The sequence below is a fragment of the Chanos chanos genome, chromosome 8 (genome assembly GCF_902362185.1).
Source record: "Chanos chanos chromosome 8, fChaCha1.1, whole genome shotgun sequence".
In the NCBI taxonomy this organism is placed as follows: domain Eukaryota; kingdom Metazoa; phylum Chordata; class Actinopteri; order Gonorynchiformes; family Chanidae; genus Chanos; species Chanos chanos.
The window spans coordinates 34,814,270-34,834,124 of NC_044502.1; the positions used below are offsets into that span (position 1 = coordinate 34,814,270).

The following is a 19,855-nucleotide window of genomic DNA, read 5'->3' on the forward strand; positions in this document are numbered from 1 at the left end:
ATGATGTTTGACAGTTTCTTTTTAACCGAAGGTGTACAAGTGTACTCAGTGGACAAGTAAACAGATGAATGAAATATCTTTGGCATGGTTAGTTTATTCAAAAGCATTGTAAGAACTCAAAGTGGATATACCAGTAAAACTAGGTCATACCACTGGTATCACTCCTGTGCTACTAAGTACGCTAAAGATATTTCTAACGCCAGTGATAAACAGTGGCTTTTCTCAGTTTTATCTGAACTCTGTATCATACTCAACTGAACTCTCTCCCATTTACCCCTGCATCTGGTATTTTCTTTTGCTGTCATTTTATCTTGATTCACAATTACCTGTCAGATACACTTAACACGACTTTGCTATGCTGCCCAGGTGCATGAAATTATGGACAGTGCAGAGAAGGGGAAGCGAGAACACTAAAATATTTATCCCGCTCAATATCCGACTTCTACAGCCAAATATATGTATCACAGTAAATTTTCTTCACGGTGGGACATCTCTGAAAAGCTGTGAACAGAGAAATAACACAATGTGCAGATTTACCCTGCTGACCACAGTCTCATTTCACACATAACCTACAATCTGTTGACTGTAGATGGAGTAAGAGTATGTGTATATTATATATGGACATGGGTGCACCATTGATTGAGACTCAAATGCTTGTGGCACACATTCTATTGTAGGGGGACAACCAGGATATCAAGTGACAATTCAGTTTCCTGGCGCTGCTTGTAAAATAAATAGACAGCACACAACTTAGAAATCACAATTTCAGTTTGTTAGTCTGGTTTATTTTGGGTGGTCTGTGTTGACTGGTTCTCACCTTGGTGCTCAGTAAGACCCCATATGTGTAACATTGCATTTTTTACATTGCAACTTTTATTATTTCATTTCAGAACAAAATAAATGAGAATTACAATCTTGTGCTGTAGTTATTTGTGTGGATGACATTTGGTGCAGTTTAGGTGCATTTTCTATGATAAATACAATGAAGACAGCTAAAATTGAATTTGCATGTATGATGGTCACTGTGCTGTAATGCCTGGCTAAATAGTGAGAGCTTTGGTTCTGAAGCAGATATAGTTTCTTATATGTACTATTTCTTTCTGTCTACCTAATTCTCCAAGTGTGTCAATTAATGCTGTTATCAGAAAATGCCGTATTTGTCTCTGCTCCACTATGCTTATGTTCAGAAATCCCATTACACTGACTGGATAAAAAGTCAGTAGAGCTTCGTGTTAAGTGAAAATATAGAGTATTTTTCATTCTGAAGCTGTTAACAGTTATTCTTGAATGATACCTGATGCTGCTTTCTGATTGGTATGTCTCTGAGGTAAGGCTGGATTATTCCTGATCAATCAGGCACCTCCATTAGTGCTGTCACACTAGAAGCATGCTGGTGTCATCACCGAAAATGTCAAACTAAGCCTTCTTCCTTGTCCTTCAAAGTTTTCTTTTCTTTTTTTTTTTTTTTATTCTTTGTGCTACTGCTCTGCTGATGTGATGATAATAATAGCATATGGCTATGGAATTAGATAAGCATGCTGCATGTTCAAAGTGCTTTTTATTTGACCATTTAGTGACCGTCGAGCAGAACCCCCCCACCCATTACTACCGCTCGCCTTACTGGGTAAAAATATGATTGAAATGCCCGCAATACTCAGATGCATGTGCGCTGCAGTGATTCAGTGCTGCCAGTTTAGTTTTTATAGTAATGAATCCGTTTTCAATGTTATGATATTTTCAAAAGGATTTCAGGAATCCCAATGTTGTTAGCCTGGTAAGATTACAAATCCTATAACTTAATGTGATACTCGGACTGTGTTTCAGGGCATCGAACGGCTTAAGCGTGAGAATGCCACGTGGGAGAAGACTCCATGCTGGGAGGCCATGAAGTTGGCATTTGGTGGTTCTTTCTCTCTGTCCTGGTTCAGCCCCTTCACTGACCTCACGTGTGGGAAAAACCAGTCAGTCCACGTCCCTCCAGCTCCTCCTGGTGACATCATTGAGGAGGATGTGATAGAGATTCCACTGGAGAGCTCCAGCGTGCCTTCACCAGTACAGCCAAACTGAGAGGTATTGCTGGCAGACCACTGCAAAGGACTCCAACTTGTTTCTACTATCGTGGTACTGATTTATGGCTCTATGAGTCAGTGGTGGGAAACTTTCACCTCGTGTAATTATACCGTGTTCAACTGTCTCATTGACTTCCGGTGTGCCTTAAACCAAATTCTCACAAGAGGTTAAAAAACAAACAAACAAACAAATACATTAATCAGTATTTTACTCAGTATTCTTAAGGTTCTGTGGTTAATGAAAGGGACATTTTGACACTAAAGAACTGAACAAATCTGAGCTTGTTTCTTAAAACTGTCCAACGTTTGCTGCTGCAAAACACACGCTCATTCTCTGCCATTTGCTTAGCTTGACTTCATTCAACATCCACACTGTGTGATCTCCCAATTTAGCCTGTAGCCACAAAAAATGTAAACATGCAGTACTACATTTTAATGTGTTATTCCTGATCAAATAGGACTCTTTTTTTACCAGGAATAATGTATTATTCCTGGTAAAGAATCAGTCCAAAATAACTATAAAATAGCACTTTTATAGGTTCAGTGAGCTTTGAATAAAACCTCTTGAAAACCAAATGTTTTTATTAAATGTGAAATCTATGTTGGGGGTGTTTGTTTCTATCGACTACGATACAACTTAAGTGGCCTTTAAATACTGTCTCCTGTTAGGTTAGAATCCTTTGTGAATGTATAATTTCAGGTTAGAATCCTTTGTGAATGTATCATTTCACTGTGTAAATTCTGTTTGCATTACGACCTGATCCTGCATATTTTCATTTCATCCATGGACATAAGCTTGAACTGGTTTAAAGTGACTCTTGTTGTTGTTATTGTTGTTGTTATCAAATTGCTTTTAATTGTGAATTTAACATGAAGACAAATTTAATAAAAATTGCTAGGTTTTACCACCTGTGTTCCTCTGACCATTTTTTTTTTTTAAACCTGTTTCTAAGTTTAGTGAGATTGTTGCACCAAACAGTTGTTTGTGAAAAGACAAGATGCATACACCCTTAATAATTCACCTCACAAACACATGCACGCATTTTACAAACTTAAAATAATTAAAGGGCTGTGCTATACTACTACTGATTAAGACAGGCCCTGAGAGAAAGTGGCACACTTATTAATAGGCAATGAGCTCCACTAACAGACCTGACTCCATGTAGGTCAGGAGTTTGCCTGGAACCAAACATATCCAGTCCCTTACGGTTACTGTTCTACATTTTACCTCATGAACCACCCTTTTCTGATCATGAAACACTTATGACAAGTGTTTATTGGCAAGAATATCCTAAGCAGACAATTAGACACTGAAAATACACTGTATTTATTGACAGTACATTCTGAACAGTGATGTGATGACCAAGAACTTCAGTGTAAATCTGTTTGAACAATATTAACACAGTCTTTTAAAACAATGTTGTTACATCAATTCAAGAAAAGGGTAAGGACATCAGTAATGAACAGAAACTGTGAATGTGGTACATTGCAAGAAAGTTTGAAGATCCCCTTATCAGTTTGCATCAGTGCACACTAGAGACTAAGTAATAGGAAAAAAAGAGTAAAATGTTAAAATAAATACCACATTGATATTCAAGTGAGTCTCTGCTTTTGCAGTGTTAAAAGTGCATAACTACTATGTTGGAAGACTGAAGATTAACAGTACACATTCTGTGGATCAGATAAGACCAGCAATCATTAGATATTGTGCAGCACTTTTCACAGCTAGATTTGTTTCAGATGTAATATATACCATTTCTCATGCACCAGGTTCCTTAATTTTGCTTCATACTTCATTCTCAAAATATCAATGATTACCTTTTCAGTTTAAATCTATGGCCTAACTCAAGGTGGAGAATGGATTTCTGATTTATACTGACAATTAATTATTTTCCTTATCATTACTGTTTTATGCAGTTTACATGAAACATGTAAGTGCCATTCATAAATGTGTGTTATGTCCTTTTAACATAATGTGTAATCATTACATTTATCCTTAAATATTCCATTTCTACTTTTCTTAAAGTTCTATGACTCACCTTTTCATGCATGACTTGATTAGTGGAATTTGAGGAAAATGTGTGGAAAATTAGTGAGAGTAAACACATTTTAGCATGCTTAATCATATCCCTGTTCTGAAAGATAAGGGTGTGCATAGACACTTGGGTTAGTTCATTTGAGTTTTTGTAGTCTGTTTAGTATGATTTACCATACTCAATGCATCCAAGGTGAACAGTGTGAACATGATTTTTGCAGAGGTTTTGCCCTTAAGTTGGTCTGTCTGCAGTTGACTGGAATGCATTTTCATTTATGCTTCTTTGCTTCTTGCTGTGGATCTCTTGGAGTCGATCCATGAAGGATAAGGAGTCCTGACAGAGTCAGAGAGATGCCAACCCACCACAAAGTTGCATGAGTCTCTCCAAATATTAGATGCCCAAGGAATGCCTGTAGAACAAAGATCACATAATCATCTGCCTAATAAAATGGATACGGATTTTCTTACATACTATTACATACTAAAAGACTGGTCTGGTGTGGTCACCACTTGATTAACTATCCTGCAGCTGAGTTTTCTTCGTTTGCTGGGTTGGTTAGATACTCACTGAGGAAATGAAATTGGAGGCAGTGGTGGTCACAGTGACCCGTGCGGATGAAGAGGAATGCCTGAGAGCCTTTGCAAAGAAAGTCCACATCACAGCATTACAGGTAAAGAGCAGACCCCCACAAAGAAGCCGCAGAGGAATGTGTAGCTGGAATACAATGCATTTAAATAATGAATTATTAATCCGCGCTCCTCCTCTTTATATTTTCTGTCTCCCTCCGCAGGGTCCGATTCGTTTTAGTTCAAACTAAAATGAACCTACTGACAGCACGTTTTTTGTTGAACTACAATTCGAGTTCGACAAAGGCGATTTTTTAATATGTAGCATGACCCGTTGTTCCATTTAAACCTAACATTAAAAGATGATGTACGTTCGTTCATAAAAACGTTAATGCTATGAAACTGTACATGATAGCCTTACCCATTCACATGGAGTAGTCTCGAACTCCCTCGTGATAATCGTCCTCTCCCCGGCCCATATTTTCATACCTGTTTCACACACGCCTTTGAGGTAGTCAGCACCGAGTGACAATTTGGCAGACGATGAGGCAATGGCCCCAAGAAAACCAGCCAGTAGTGCATATATAACCCCTGGCAACATAGTTGGTTTCAATTGTTCAGCACAGAGGGGACGATGACATTCATTATTTGGTACTAGAGACTTCAATACGGTTGTGGCACCGGTTCGCTGTAGCACCAGTATGTAGAAAACACTACATCCTTACTTCTCTCTGCTGAAGTTCTTACTAGAGCCCACACCACATATGTTCATACAGCAGCAGGAATTCAACCAATCAAAACACAAACTGTGAAACGTTTCATAGCGTGTTCAACACGGAAACTGTTTTAATTTTAACCACTGATGAGCGCTGGATTTCACAACAATCTTTCGACATCTGTGCTTCTGTTTCACACTATTCAGAGCATTTTGTCATATTCTGGGTATCAGTGATACGTCTTTAAATTCAGTCGATATTATCGTAAGTCCTACACGTATTGTGTCCATGTTAAAATATATATTGGTATTGAACTGAGCTCTTAATTAACCTGTAAACGTAGGCACGACAAGCGTGTATTCCCATTGGCCAATGGCTGGCGCTTGTTGATGACGATTTAGGGCGCATTTTCAATCCAGAAACAGAACATTTCAGTTTTTGGTCGTTTCATTGTGGGTACTACCAGTCGTATCGTGAATATTTCTTCTCAAAATGAACAAGAAGAGTAATATATCGTGGATAAAGCCGGCTGAGCCATCCTTTCTGAAAAAGTTTAAGCAAGATGTTGGGTACAAAGAAGGACCAACAGTCGATACAAAGGTGCGTTGTAGCAGTCAGTTCATTGGGTAAATCAGTATGAAAACATTAATAGCTGATAGATTTTCACTAAGTGTCAGAGCCTCATTGGACAGTCTGAAACAATTTGTAATATTATGTTATTACATCTGTTTAATATACGACTGGTCTTTGTCTCCGTTTTTATTGTAATACCCGGAGATTAAATTTGTAACACACTCGTCTTCTAACACGGAGATGAAATTTCTAACACACATCTTAAATTAGAGACAAGTAATGCCACCATGCGATGACGACAGTGATGACAGCGACCGAGAGGATGAAATGCCTCAAGTGGTTGTCTTAAAGAAAGGTGACTTATCTGCTGAAGAGGTTGTGAAGATTAAAAAAGAATCCCAGAGTTCCAAAAAAGGCAAGACAGTCTCACTTCAGACATATAATCCGCCTAAATAATTCAAGATTAGTTTATTATTCAGTCGTCATCATATGACTTGTTATTAATTTATCTTCAGATGACGAAGCTCCAGCTGATGGAAAGATAATATTCAAGAAACCAGCAAAGCGGTCTTCTGACAAATTCCAGGGTATCGGTGCCAGCTCCAACAAGAAGAAAAAGAATGAGGAAGAGGAGAAGAAGGAGACAAAAGCTGGGGTGAAAGTAAAGAACAGCAGCCTGCTGTCTTTTGGGGACGATGAAGAGGAGGAAGACTAAAACTCTTGTTGTCTGACTGTTGTGATTGTTCGAGTTTCAGTCATCGCTCAAACAGCATTGCTCTCTTGCTTGTTTGAATTAGCCTGTGTGTTAAAGACGTGTAACACTGTTCATAATTTAAGGTTCTATCATGAATTTATGTTTTAATTGTTTTGAATATTATTAGAACAGTATTCAAAGCAAAGTACAAAGCCCATGTTGACTGATCCAGGACTGAGCACATACATTTTGTTATCGAGTATGTGCTTTTCAAAATTTTTTTCACTCTATCATATGCCAAGTGGCAAGAGTTGTCTTTTACATACTGTGACTCAAAGCAAAGCAGCGTCCCACCCAAGTTTCAATAATCCACCCTATCTCTCCTTTTCTTTGGCATTTTTATAAGTATATAAAACCAATCACGCTGTTTTACATTTTCCTGAGCCTTTGATAAAACATGATAAATTGAGTTACAGATTTCATTTACTTTGATAACATACAGAAAAAAGTTGAGTGGAGTACATGGCAAGGAAAGTGACTTACAAACCAAGCTGCATTTGTATGGATTGATGGTGTGATACTAGATGTACATACATGTATAGCTTCTATGAAGGAGCTGTCTTAGGTTTTTTTTTTTCTTGTTATCATTGATTCTTAATCCCAGTGTTTGGGATACAGCTATTAACTATGAGTATACTTACATTTACTGTCTGGCATGGAGGTACCCTCTATTTCACCCTGTGTACCTGAATTTATATTACATGTTGTTATTGTAGGAAGAGATTACATGTTAAGGATTAAATTGTAATGTGATGGCTTTTCTTACAGAACCACTGATTACACAATAAAAGTATGAAGAAACTTGTTTTTTATTTTCACAAGCAGCACTCATTTCACTTTTAATCCCTCTGAACAAATGATAAAATGATACAGTAGAAACTGGACAGATGTCCTTACTAAAGCAAGAAAACTATGGATAGCTGGAGTATACATTCATGAACAAAATAAAAGGCAACAGATTCATTACGTCAGAGCTGGGGTCAGTCCTGTATTGAGCCGAGAACTCAATTAATTCTATTTCAGTTTTTTTAATTTAAACTGACAGTTGGATTTGACAACAGCCTTAAAGATGGTGTATTAGAACGGAACTGGAATAACAATAGAATTCAACTAGATGAAGTGTCATAAAGGCCCAGAACTAAAAATTCCATTACATTTAATATGTAAAAACTGACACTTCTACAGGGTTTACCTCTAAGTCTTTTTCATTTAACATGACAGAGAACTGTTATGCAAAACAGTTCATGTGAATGATTTGACTGGCATTTTTTAACGTTGGTCACCGGAGACAGTTGAAATAAGCTAAACAACATGTTTCTCACTTTCCATTAAAACATTACAAGTTTCAAAGTTTAAAATCTGTGTTCACTCGCCACTAAGAGGAATTACACTAAATTTGGAATTCAACTTCTCTTAATTCCTGCTTAGTTATATTTTGAAGATTTTTTTTTTTTTTATGTCTTTTCAAATTCAAATTCCAATTCATGTCCTGATGATGTATTCATTCATGATTTGACCCCAAATCTTTCCATTAGCTGCAATATTTCTCTGCATGGAGTGCTATACAATTATCTGACTATCCAACAGTTTCAGAAGGTACACTTAAAAGTCAAAACACATTACGTATTAAGTATTAAGCATTAAGTATTAAATGGCCAGATATGATGAAATCTGCCACAACCATGTATTTTTTGGGGGTGGGGGGTCCAGAATTTTGTACTACTACATGGTCATTTGACTTAAGGTACTGGTTTGTGAATGTAAAGATTTAATGCTACTTCATGTGACAAAATGCTACGGACACATCTTGTGCTAACAGAGCCAACAGGACAAGAAAATGTACAATATTGTTACCAGGCTTTAAACTATATTGTGCAGCTAAAGTTCACACCTCATTTTTTCTATGCATTCTAGAGCGGCACACATTTAACTGTTGCACATTTTAATACTTTATCTTGATTTAAACTACGAATAATATCCAGAGCTGAGATGGCATGTGGTTTCAGAATGTTCCAATCAAATATACTTCATTACCGGCTCAGTCAAGTCAGCTTACCAAAAGTCCTCAAATGTGCTTGATGCTTGATTTACTTAATTTAAAAAGGTTAATTAAAAAATACCCCTAAGGTAAATATACTGTAAACAACGGACTGTGATAACTGAAACCCGTCCTGTCACACCAAGAGAACCAAGTGACAACGTTCAAAAAACTAAGAAGATAACAAAGATTCTTTTAATTCTAAAGCAGAGTTTTTGGAGTAATCTAAATATTCCTGACCCCTGAGGCTTCGAAAGGCTTTTTCAAATTTGTCACTGTCATCTAGACTCTTCATGCAAAGATGGAGTGCAATAATTCACCATGTTAAAGAATCCAACCATTATCTATATATTCAATGACAAAAATCACTTGAATAAAAATGCAAAAATTGAGATTCTTTGTAAAAGTTTATAGGAAATAGTAAATAATAAAACAAAAAAGTACAGGGAAGTTTGTTTAAAGGTGCACCTATGCACCTGCTGTTTCCTTTGTGAACCCTTATAGCTATGATCAAATGTAGAAAGAGACTGAGAAGATTCAGTTCTAATGGCAGTACACATACTAAGCACCTCTGAAAAACATGGCAGACAGAGAATTGTATTGGGGTTAAGAAACTAGTCATTTGCTAAACTTTATAAATGTACCCAGGCCTCCTTGCGTTATGGATACAAATAGTTCAGGTCTGGAAAAAAGGTCTATAAATGACTGTTAGGCCTATATTGGTTACACCAGAATCTGAAGACAAAAAAAAAAAAAAAAACAAGAGTACGAAAATGTGATATGATGTAGGGAACAAAGGAGCCTGACTGTAACTGACTTTAGTGATAATTTAAAGAGAGGCATCTTTATAATCACAGATGAAACGAGACTACTAGGGAGAAGTAAGTGATGAGTGGCTTTTTGGGCAATCCACAAGAGGGCAGCATTGTAACATCAGAAGTAAGTCCTAAAACATACGGCTCAGTGAAACATAATTTACAGCTTAACTTTAGATAAGCTACAGCTTGCGCCTGTTGACCTAACTATGATAAAGAGTGACTGATTAAAGCAGATTACTCTTGCAAACCCCTGAACGTTCGTAGCACAACGTTCGTAAACAGGACATTAACCTTCCCACAAAAATGCCTCGCCTGGAATTTGTGCGCAGAGAAGAACTATGACTAATTTGGACCATTTAACCAGGTATACACAGTGAGACAAGAACATTAAACAGGAGTGTCAGAGGTAGGGCCACCCAGCGGTTGAGAGGAGGCATTAATGGTGGTAGTGGTGAGAAAGTCACTCAGTGATGAGGTCTGTGTGTGTAAACCTCTCACATGTGCTCTGGGTGACTCTGCAGACAGGAGATCATGTCTTGAACAGGTTTACCCTCAAAACAGATCTGATAAACAGCTGTGAATAGTGGGAACCTGGGAAACATTGTCAAGAAAGTAGGTTTTAGAGGCTTTTAGAGAAATATCAAAAGATGTGAAAAAATGAACATGTATATGCACTTACTTCTCCACTAGACCCTTCTGTTTGAGGATGTGGTACACCTCAGCAGAGGTCAATGGTCCTTGAAGCTTCTGACCATTCAGCATCTCTTGCTCTAGTTGCTCAATGCTCTAAGAGGGAGAATACAGAGGTCAAAATGTCGGAATGTGGCATCTTCTGCAGAGTATCTCCATTAATGATAAAGGCACTGCTAGGAATTGCGCATCATGTTACAACACATCCATATCTCCAGCACACATTTCTCTGACAGGAGACACATCCAGGATGCAAAGCACAGGTGGCCTCCGAACCTTTCCAGTTTTGGCAAAAGCCTCAGCTACACGTCGGTTCCGCCCCCCATAGCAGGTAGTGATGAGGTCAGCCACCCCACAGCTTTCCAGGAAGGTGCTGGAGGAAACTGAACCGTCTTTACTAAACAGTTTGGCAAAAGCAATCATCTCCATTAGTCCTAGTCGGATCACCGCTGCCTTAGTGTTGTCTCCACACTGCAGGCCATCACAGAACCCTGCACCCACAGCAACAATGTTCTGAAGAAATTGACAAGAGAAAACATGAAACTGTTCAGTTGTTGGGGCACCTTTGCTTTACAGGTCAGTATTTTCAAAATTAGCAAAAAACGGCCTGAAGTGATGATTTTTGTAAGTGATCCAAAAGACGTTAACTCTCACATATTTATATCTCTGTGGTCTTCTGGTGTTGAATGACATTTACCTTCAGAGCTCCACAGAGCTCCACAGTGTCAGCATCATCCACTACTGTTATCCTGAAGTTTGGTGTCTGGAGAAGTTCTTTAAAGAGTTGGCCATTTTCCAGGACTTTACTGCCTGATGATCAGCAGAGACAAGGACACATATGAAAAATCATCCACTCAATGTCTATGTGAGGCACCTTCACTGATACTCACTCACCAATGGTGGTTTCACAGAATTTTTCAGCAGCCACCTCATTAGCAATGTTGGCTCCCATTAGCACACTGACATCAATGCCCATCTTCTCTCTTATGATGTCAGAGATCAGTTTTAGTCCTTCAGGTCCCTCATCAATTCCCTGTAAGACAGGTCAGAAAGAGGAAAGGGAAATGCAATCAGAGAAAGAAGGAAATAGTGGTGCAGAGGTGGTAAATCCATCAAGGTTTCTCTCGATCATGAAAGCATAGCTGTTAGCAAAACACCTCAATTGACATTTTACATCAGAAAAAGACAAATTCAGAAGAGGGAGGACAGAGTTATCATACTAGACCTGGACCAACTACTGGACACCTTGAACTGCCAGATTTTGGCTGTGGACAAGTAAGTTCTAAACAGTCAAAGACTCCTCAGTGCATGTCTAAATGTCCCCTGCCCAAAAGCAATCTCGGGATCATTAATCCACCCCCTATGGCTGCTGGACAACCTACCTCCACAAGCAGGTTTGAGCAGGTTTTACACCCTTGGGCTCTGGAAACAATATTCAAAGGTACGGATTGCAAGTCTACTAAAAGATGTGTCTTTTGGAAATCTTGCTTATGTGTCTCCTCAAGAGTAAGGGGGGATAGTTAGAAACCAAGCCCACAGAAAGGACACCACCTACACCTGACATCAGAGATGGCAGACAAAGCTTTATTTCTCCAGCAGAACTTTAGAATTCACTGTAATCAGTGTAGCAAGGCTTGTACAATGGGAGGTAAAAAAAGTGATGAAAGACTTCCATCGCTTTGTTCTTTGGTTCTCTCTCTCTCTGACTATCCAGCTGTGAGCTAAGGGCCAGCTCTCTGCAGCTGGGAACTGGTATGCAAGACAAACCATGAGAGAGTGTTTCATCACAGCGTGCAACTACAGCCTGCTGTTAGGAAACACTTTTGAACATGTAAGCTATCATCAACAGAAGAACACTGCAGGGATTAGCAAAGACAGCTAACCCTTTTGTTGGTACATGTCCGATCTCTAGTTATGTGTCAAGATCTGATTTTGCAATCTTATTCTGAAAGTCAGATGCACAGACATAGACAGAAAGAGTCTACAGCTAAAACAGCACTTCCAGACAAGGGATTTTTCACTGCGAAAATCAGACAATACAGCATTCTGAGAGACCCAAAGCATCATTGGAATCCAACTATGAATCTGTGAGATCAAATGCTGACTGTCAATGTCAAATTTACAGGGCACTCCAGGGTTAATAAACATCTATAGAACTCCTTCCATCAGGTCACGGAGCATGACTTTTTTGGAGTAGGATCTCGAAGCAGTTGGCTGATATAGGCACCATTCATGGTTAAGACTTTAAAAATTCTTTGAAAATATTTGTAAAAGACTTCAAGGGCAGGACATGTTGAGTAGCTCCAGTAAATCTCCATCAGAGCCAGATGCAGAATACAGTCAAAGTTATGAATACTACCAACAGAATTACAATGCCTTGTGCTAATGCAAATCTGGGCAACCAAAATGTCGACCTTGACTGCGTTATTTGGAAAGCTGGTAACTTACAGGGCTACCACAATGCATTCACATTTTGTCCACCCCTGCATAAAACAAACAATAATCAAAAGGAGATGCAAGAGGCAGAAGAACAATAGGCGAGAGAGGGGAGAACAGAGTTGCAAAACAGAGGGAGGGGAACAAAGAAGAAAAGGGAACTGGAAAAAAAAAAATGACCAAGAGGGAGAGAAAACAGAGCAAATTACAAGGAGACAAAACGAGAGGAAGACACTGTGGGACTGAGAGATAAATAAAGAGTAAGCAGTCTGCCAAGAAGCCAGAAGGCCCATTCCATTCACAATTTGCTCCACATATGGTGGATTTTCTCAGCTCTAAATAACAGAGAGCAAAAAACTCCCACAGACTCTCCTGAGCCGTTGTTGTTCGTAACGTCTGAATCTGAAGCGCAGAGGGCGAAGCACATAAGGACAGCAAAAAAAAAATAAATATTCAAGCATCATGAGGCAGCAATGGGGTTTGAGCAGCACAGGGATAAACAGGGAACCAACTGTTAGAATCTTAGCATTAGAAATGTCCACTGTGGCCTGACCTAAGCGTGTGTGCATGCACACACACACACACACACAGGCATACACAGACAGGCACACAGACACAGACATAGACACACTACATGACAAAATAAATGTATCACAATCAAGCAACATTAAGAGAGGACAAAGTGCACAAAACTGATTTTCAGTGGGAAAATTGTTCATTTTGTACACATTTCTTTAATGACAGGATGATATGAGGATGATTATAACATGTGATACAACAATATCAGATCAGCATTTGCTTCAGTTACCACAGCCACTACTTCTCCAGCCTATCAGTAGGCACAGAGACACAGATGCAGTTACATAAAAGAACGCAAATAAAGCCATAACCTGTTAGCTTTGAGTGCCTGGTTCTTCATGCTGGTTGCATATTAGTCATTTCTCAAACTCTAGAAACTATGAACAAACTCTGTTTCTCAATGCTGAGGCCACAGGGGTGTGTTTCCTGATATCTATCATGTTCACATACCACAGGAGTGCGCTGGTCTTGCATGATGGTGTGACATGTTACATTTTGGGTGTTTCTCTGTGTAGTTCTGTGTAATCGCTGTTTTTATAATTCCCTTTGAGATTTGCAGTGATTTACCTGTGTCTAAAGCTTGGCAAGGTCATTCTTCTGTCTGTTGTCTTTCATAGGTTTGTTAATGAAGTCTAACAGGCAAGCTAACATAGCATCAATGGCAAAGAGTCTCATTTTATATAAGGAAAATAATTAAAAAAAAAAAAACATTGTGGATGAAAGAAACCTTCACACAAGCACAAAACACACTAGCACATGTTCAGTTGGTAAAACTTTTGAACGTTAATGAATAATGAAGCAGTCAGCTTCAGTCAGGATGTGAGCATTATACACTGTTAGAGCCCTTGGATCTTTGGCCACAGAGGGAAAAAAAAATCTACAAAAATTACTACAGCCTGAGGTTTTCAATCAAACCTTTTTAGCTCTACAAAGTAAAGCTTTCATCTTTGTTAGGAGGCTTTGTCTAAAAACAGCACTTTGTTACCCTGAAAAGAGTGTCTGTCTCTATCAAGCTAGTCCATTATAAGAATTCATACTGCTTTAAAACAACCCAAGAGGAGAAAACCACACTGAACAATTGTCTAATAGGTTTAGAGGGCCCTAATACAACTAAGCCATGCACCACAACTACCAAGCACCTACAAACAATATTTGTTTTACCAAACTAGTCATCTATAAAAGCTGTCTAGACCAATACCCAGATTAACTGCAAACTTACATTTGATTTTGACCTGACTGCAGTCACGTTTGACCTCAGTAAACGCTACACTGTAATGGAGTACATTTGACTAATTTTAATACTTTCTGAAAAGTGGTCAAGTAGCAATTAATGCCTAAGGGGTCAAAAAGTCCATAAAACTTCCATCTAAATTCAGTTTTTGTGGTTATATATCTTTTCAAGTTAAAAAAAAAAAAAGAGTTCAGTGCAGTCCAGTCCAGTTGCTTCTATCTAAACTTCAGATTAGCGTCTGATTACAATGACTTCCTCTTTGATATTTTACATTCTACCAGTACCATCTGATGTGTCTGATACCTAGCATTATTGTGTTCCACTCTGTAATTAAGATTACAGCTCACCAAAATCATTTCAGCATGACTGAAATTCTACATGTTCTGATTCAGATTAATTCTTTGTGCAGTCATTGCTTCAAAACACAGAATACAATCATGTGAAAAAATTACCATGATGTAAAGTCTGGAAAAGAAATTAGCACGAGAGTGTAGGACTCAACTCTTATGTATGTGTTTACTATTATCAACATATAGCATAACATTATTTACCGCCACACATCAAAGGACTCCTTAATCAAAGGGTTGTCCCATAACTTATATTAAAGGCAGAATTAATTTTAGTGGCAAATACATGTAGCATTTTGTTGGTATTAAAACTTGCCTGGGTTTAGCCATACCTTTATAAGGGTGATTCCACGCGCTTTTTTAGAGACACAACCAGACATTTCATCGCATAGCTTTCGGATGAACTGGTGTGGGACCACAAACACTAAGAGATCAGCTCCATCTGCAGCTTCCCGTAGCTCAGGCACTGCAACCTATGATGTCAAAAAGTGCACTGCTAAGACATATGTTATGCTCTGTAATGGCTTCCTTAGACAAAGCAAATGCACTCCTTTTATTCATGATCATTCATGGCAATTATTTGCTTATCAATCACATATAGCCTACTGAAAACACCCTACCACATTTTCAGGAAGTTTGTAGCCTGGGAGATATTTGACGTTCTCGTGTTCTGTGTTAATAATGTCTGTGAGTTTCCTGCCGTTGACATTCTCCTCAAATACCCACATCTTGACAGTGGTGGCGAAACGCTGGAGCGTCTGTGCATTGCTGCCTATTATCCTTGCAATAGCAGAGCCCCTAAACGAAGTGAGAGCAAATTAAGGTAATGACAGATGTGTAAATTAGATATCTTTAAAAAATGGTTGGAAACCACTTTAAAGTCACCTACATAAAAGTTTCTTACAAACGCAACAGAATTCTGAATGACTACAGGCATTGACGAAAGGATGAGAGAGAATAAATGCTTTAAATGGCATGTGTCAGTGGCACGAACGTGGGGGGATAAGCGCTGACACTTGCAATAGTACCACTAATAGGCTTCGATACAGGTTGTCATATCGGGGACATCACGTACAGAAATGAACGTTGAAGCAGAATGTAACGATGAATACCATTCGTTGTGGTAATTACTCTTTGACTAAGATAGCTAGTAAAGTTCTGCACGCATCCTCTTTGACCCAAGCATGCAAGCGGTAAGGACTTACCAATTTCCAGAGCCAACGATGCATACTTTCAGAGGCGCTGACATGGCAAATGAGCACTACAAAGGATAGTCTATAAGAAAGAGCGAAACTGGTTTCAAGGATAACAGCGGGAAGCGGTGAAGTTGCTAGCACTTGTACAGAGGCGTTGGCAGAATGTCCCTGCACAGGACCTCTTTTGATGGCATCATCAGTATTACAACACTAGAGCATAACGGGAGTTGTAGTACTTTTGGCTTGAGAAATGGATTTCAGCATCATGATATTATGAGCCCAAACGAAACACAAGTGCAAGATCAAAATTGTTTTGTTAGAGACAAACATTTCCCATAATACTGTAAAACCTTTTTTTTTCATTTAGCAGATAACTAAAATAGTACAGTTTGATTTTTATCGATAGCTTATTGTTCAACTTTTAAACATGCAGTTTATATGAAAAAAGTGAACACTGTTTGCCTATGTGTCCTTCATTACCACCGGAGAAAACCAGGGCTCCACTGTACGATGGCTTTCGTGCCACGCGCTGAGTCCTTTGCTGATGTGTAGAATGCAGTATCCGGGTTGGTGGAGAAACGGAGGGAGTGACCGCACAGTGATTCCAAAGGAAAAAACTGTGTAGCGTGAGACTTCGTCGCAGCGGGCTATTGTGGTCTCCGCTTTTCATAAAAACATTTTAAATGTACGTGTCATTTGGTTCAGAGTACTTGCAAGGTTGAACTGTTATGTTCTTTTCGAGTCTTTTCATCGTCTTAAAACAGTAACGAAATCATGGAAAAGGCATTCAGTGGATCGCATCCAGGGAGCACTGCAAGTAAACGCAACTCATCAGTTGATCGGGGGAATCCCACACGGAGCCTGGGGAGAAGCGGCTCTCACTGTCCGGGAGCAAGAGCAGCTACGCGAGTGAGCGGGAGCGGTGGGTCAGTGTCGGGAGGCACTTGTGGTAACGCTTCTCAATCCCAAAAGCGACATCTGGAAGGGACCTTGAATAAATACACGAATTTACTTCAAGGCTGGCAAAACAGGTAATGAGTCATATTTAAAGACAAAATAAATAAAATGATGGATCTGATTGCTGTAAGAAAATACGTTTGGAAGCCTTGGAATAGTTTGAAAATTACGCGAGGCGCCAAATGTGTATATAATTCTATAGTGGCACTTTTAAGATGTTTCAGTCCACATGTTGTGCCTATGCCATTACATTTTTCCCCAGTTCAACCTACTGTTGACAAGTCAACTCCCGTTTCCTCAGCAATGGGTGCAGTGAACCAGCTGCATGGCAGTTGACCTCAATTCTCAGGTTTAACATTAACCGAAATGGATAAGATACGTTTGCAGTATCATGATGTCTTGCTGTTGCTCCCTATTTTATAATACACGGTTGTGGTAGGAGAGGACCACAGAAACCCAGTCAAGAGACAGGAGTAAGAAGCACCCTCTCCTAATGTTAATTTTTAATTTGAACACCTTGAATGAGAGGAGCTCACAGGATTAATTCACTTGTGAGATTGGGTAGTTCTAATCAATGAAGCTGATTTATGGCCAGGTTGATAATCAAGCTCGTTCAATGTGTGTGTGTGTGTGTGTGTGTGTGTGCACAACACACACACACACACACACACACACACACACACACACAAACACACACACACACACAATGTGTTGGTCACTGAGTAGATGCAATCCACAGACAGATTCTTATTTAGGAGCTCTGAGAGCATGATATGCATGTGTGTATTAGAGTGGGGGCGGGGGGCTGTAGCAAGGCCCCAGTAACGGTTCTATCATCCTAGGGAGACTATGACTCATCTGTGATGGGAAATCCCTCACCTCCTTAATGTTCTTAGCTCCGCCAGCGCCTTGTCTTGAAATCAATGGGGAAAGCGGCCAACCATATAACGAGTCTTAGGATCAGGGAGGTATATGGTCACTGTGCTGCACCTGAAGTACCCTGCCTCTGAACTCAAGCCATTGTTAAAGTGAAATGATTATTGTGAACAACATGTATGTTCTGTTTTGTGACCAGAGAGATTTGGAATAAAGGAGAAAGCAATATTAGAAGTTGCAGAGATCACACTGTGTTGTGAATTTAATGGTGTGAGATTATTTCATATTGCATGATGCAAGGCAGTGTAAAATCTTTGGACAATTTTGTGCTATATTACAAATCTCAAAGCCCAGGTTTTGTCATAACAATAGCTGTATTCTTGAAGCATGGAGATAGATTTTTTTTATCTACTACAAGAAATGGCCTCATCAACACTAAGCATTAGGTACAAAATCATGTTGATGGTAGTTTACTCATTGTTTTGGCCCAGAGCAAAAGGAAGTGACACGCCTGAGTATATTTATGCTCTTGTCATAATCCAATATGTCTGTGAAGTCTTTCACAAAATGTAATAGACAGAGTGAGTCACTGATAAAAAAGCTTTTCTCCAAGAGAGCTGGCATTGAAACCAAAAGGACTGAATGTTTGTAAAGCAGCAGATTTAGCTATTTTTCCACAGTTTGTTTTGGGCATGTCATTTGTTACTCAATAAGTCAAACACTAATAGAAAACTGATGTGTAAATCTGTTTATTGTTACAACCACAGAGAGCAGAGTTTAACTGGTAATAACAGGCAAACAATTTTCACAGCATAAGTTTAGAATTTTGGATCGACCACTCAGAAAAGTGGATGGGGTTAAGCAAAGCGCTACTAGTAGTCTTCTAATGAGACCCACAAGCTGTGATTTGACATAAACAGCAAGATTTGAAAATGCCTTTTAGATCATATCTTTAAGTCATTGTATTTCATGATATTTTGTGAAATACTTTTCTTGGACAGAGCATTGTCACATTAACATTAGCATTGTATTTTCCATTCTGTTGTGTCATTGTTTGATGATTTAGATCCAATTTTGTATTTTCAATTTTGTAGACACAGTGTCACAGAAAATGATTTTGTCCTGGGGTGTAGTATACTTCTTTTAGACCTGAATGTTCAGAAACTTGCTGTTTTTATTGTGTGGGCACTGACATTTGGAGGTTGAGCGCCAGAGCATTTGAGAAATGATTTGACTGTGATAGTTATTTTTTATTTCTGATTTTCTACACACTCGGTTCCATTATGATATATATGAAGAGGGTCATTAGTCTCTCTTTGCGACTTCCCTCTTGTTCTTGTTCTGTCGAGCTTTGCAGGATTGTTTGTGTTTTATGTGAATACTGCGTAATGTTGAGTTGTGTCCTCTTGTGTCCTTATCCCTCTGATGTAAGCACCTTTGGCATATGCCAAGGAGAATTACATGAAAGGCTTTTTGATTATGGATCTTCTCCTCTTTTTCATTTCTATTTTATCACCTTCTGCTCTCACCTCATTATTGTTGATGTTGAATAATCCAAGAGTCACTTTTGAAGTGAACGACAAAAGCTGTTGTACAGAGCGCTCCTAAAGAAATGAGATTCAAAAGCCTTAAGTAGGCTACCATATGCAGTGTGGTTTTATGGAACATATGTAAATGTATGGCAAACACATTTGAAATGTTTTTCATCATAGCTTGTTAGCTCCCATATCTCATCAAAGCAAGAGTGTCATTGGTAAGATTGCTTCTTTCATCATAGCACCTTTGCTTGGACTTCCAGATGATAATGAGTTGTTTTTGGTGTTTAATGGTCGCTTTTAAGGAGACATGCTGAGGGAACAGCTGACAGAAAATCTACTGTTTATTTTGATCCAGATTAGTTGCTACATTACTGTTGGCAACCAGAATGATGAAGGTCTACTGCTCCATGCAGACTGATCTGTGGACTGTTTACT

At 38.9% G+C, this 19,855-nt stretch overlaps 4 protein-coding genes across 7 annotated transcripts in view; 2 read left to right on the forward strand and 2 right to left on the reverse strand.

Annotated features, from left to right (window-relative positions):
• Positions 1 to 4,205: 4,205 nt before the first annotated feature.
• On the reverse strand, positions 4,206 to 5,398 carry tmem42a (transmembrane protein 42a). Its single transcript, XM_030782802.1, has 3 exons — positions 5,093 to 5,398; positions 4,673 to 4,819; positions 4,206 to 4,514 (listed from the first exon to the last, which is right to left on the reverse strand). The coding sequence occupies exons 1-3, from the start codon at positions 5,270 to 5,272 to the stop codon at positions 4,374 to 4,376; spliced, it is 468 nt and encodes a 155-aa protein (XP_030638662.1). The 5' UTR covers positions 5,273 to 5,398; the 3' UTR covers positions 4,206 to 4,373.
• A 403-nt stretch (positions 5,399 to 5,801) lies between these two features.
• Positions 5,802 to 7,519, forward strand: kiaa1143 (KIAA1143 ortholog). Of its 3 annotated transcripts, none has more exons than XM_030782206.1 (3): positions 5,802 to 5,987; positions 6,231 to 6,375; positions 6,473 to 7,519. In XM_030782206.1, exons 1-3 carry the CDS (start codon positions 5,880 to 5,882, stop codon positions 6,673 to 6,675), a joined length of 456 nt encoding a protein of 151 aa, XP_030638066.1. In that variant the 5' UTR covers positions 5,802 to 5,879; the 3' UTR covers positions 6,676 to 7,519. The 3 variants fall into 3 exon arrangements, with proteins under 3 accessions (XP_030638066.1, XP_030638065.1, XP_030638067.1); XM_030782205.1 differs by having other exon boundaries at positions 6,476 to 7,519; XM_030782207.1 differs by having other exon boundaries at positions 5,866 to 5,987; positions 6,485 to 7,519.
• A 2,125-nt stretch (positions 7,520 to 9,644) lies between these two features.
• On the reverse strand, positions 9,645 to 16,131 carry gpd1l (glycerol-3-phosphate dehydrogenase 1 like). Of its 2 annotated transcripts, none has more exons than XM_030782039.1 (8): positions 16,059 to 16,131; positions 15,474 to 15,651; positions 15,186 to 15,257; positions 11,155 to 11,293; positions 10,958 to 11,070; positions 10,537 to 10,773; positions 10,250 to 10,356; positions 9,645 to 10,161 (listed from the first exon to the last, which is right to left on the reverse strand). In XM_030782039.1, exons 1-8 carry the CDS (start codon positions 16,100 to 16,102, stop codon positions 10,065 to 10,067), a joined length of 987 nt encoding a protein of 328 aa, XP_030637899.1. In that variant the 5' UTR covers positions 16,103 to 16,131; the 3' UTR covers positions 9,645 to 10,064. The 2 variants fall into 2 exon arrangements, with proteins under 2 accessions (XP_030637899.1, XP_030637898.1); XM_030782038.1 differs by having other exon boundaries at positions 15,186 to 15,326.
• Positions 16,132 to 16,668: 537 nt separating this feature from the next.
• Positions 16,669 to 19,855, forward strand: part of osbpl10b (oxysterol binding protein-like 10b) — a 37,345-nt gene continuing 34,158 nt past the window's right edge. Inside the window, exon 1 of the mRNA XM_030781014.1 lies at positions 16,669 to 17,080. Within this exon, the coding sequence (XP_030636874.1) occupies positions 16,824 to 17,080 (257 nt within the window). The 5' untranslated portion in view covers positions 16,669 to 16,823. The remainder of the gene's footprint in view (positions 17,081 to 19,855) is intronic.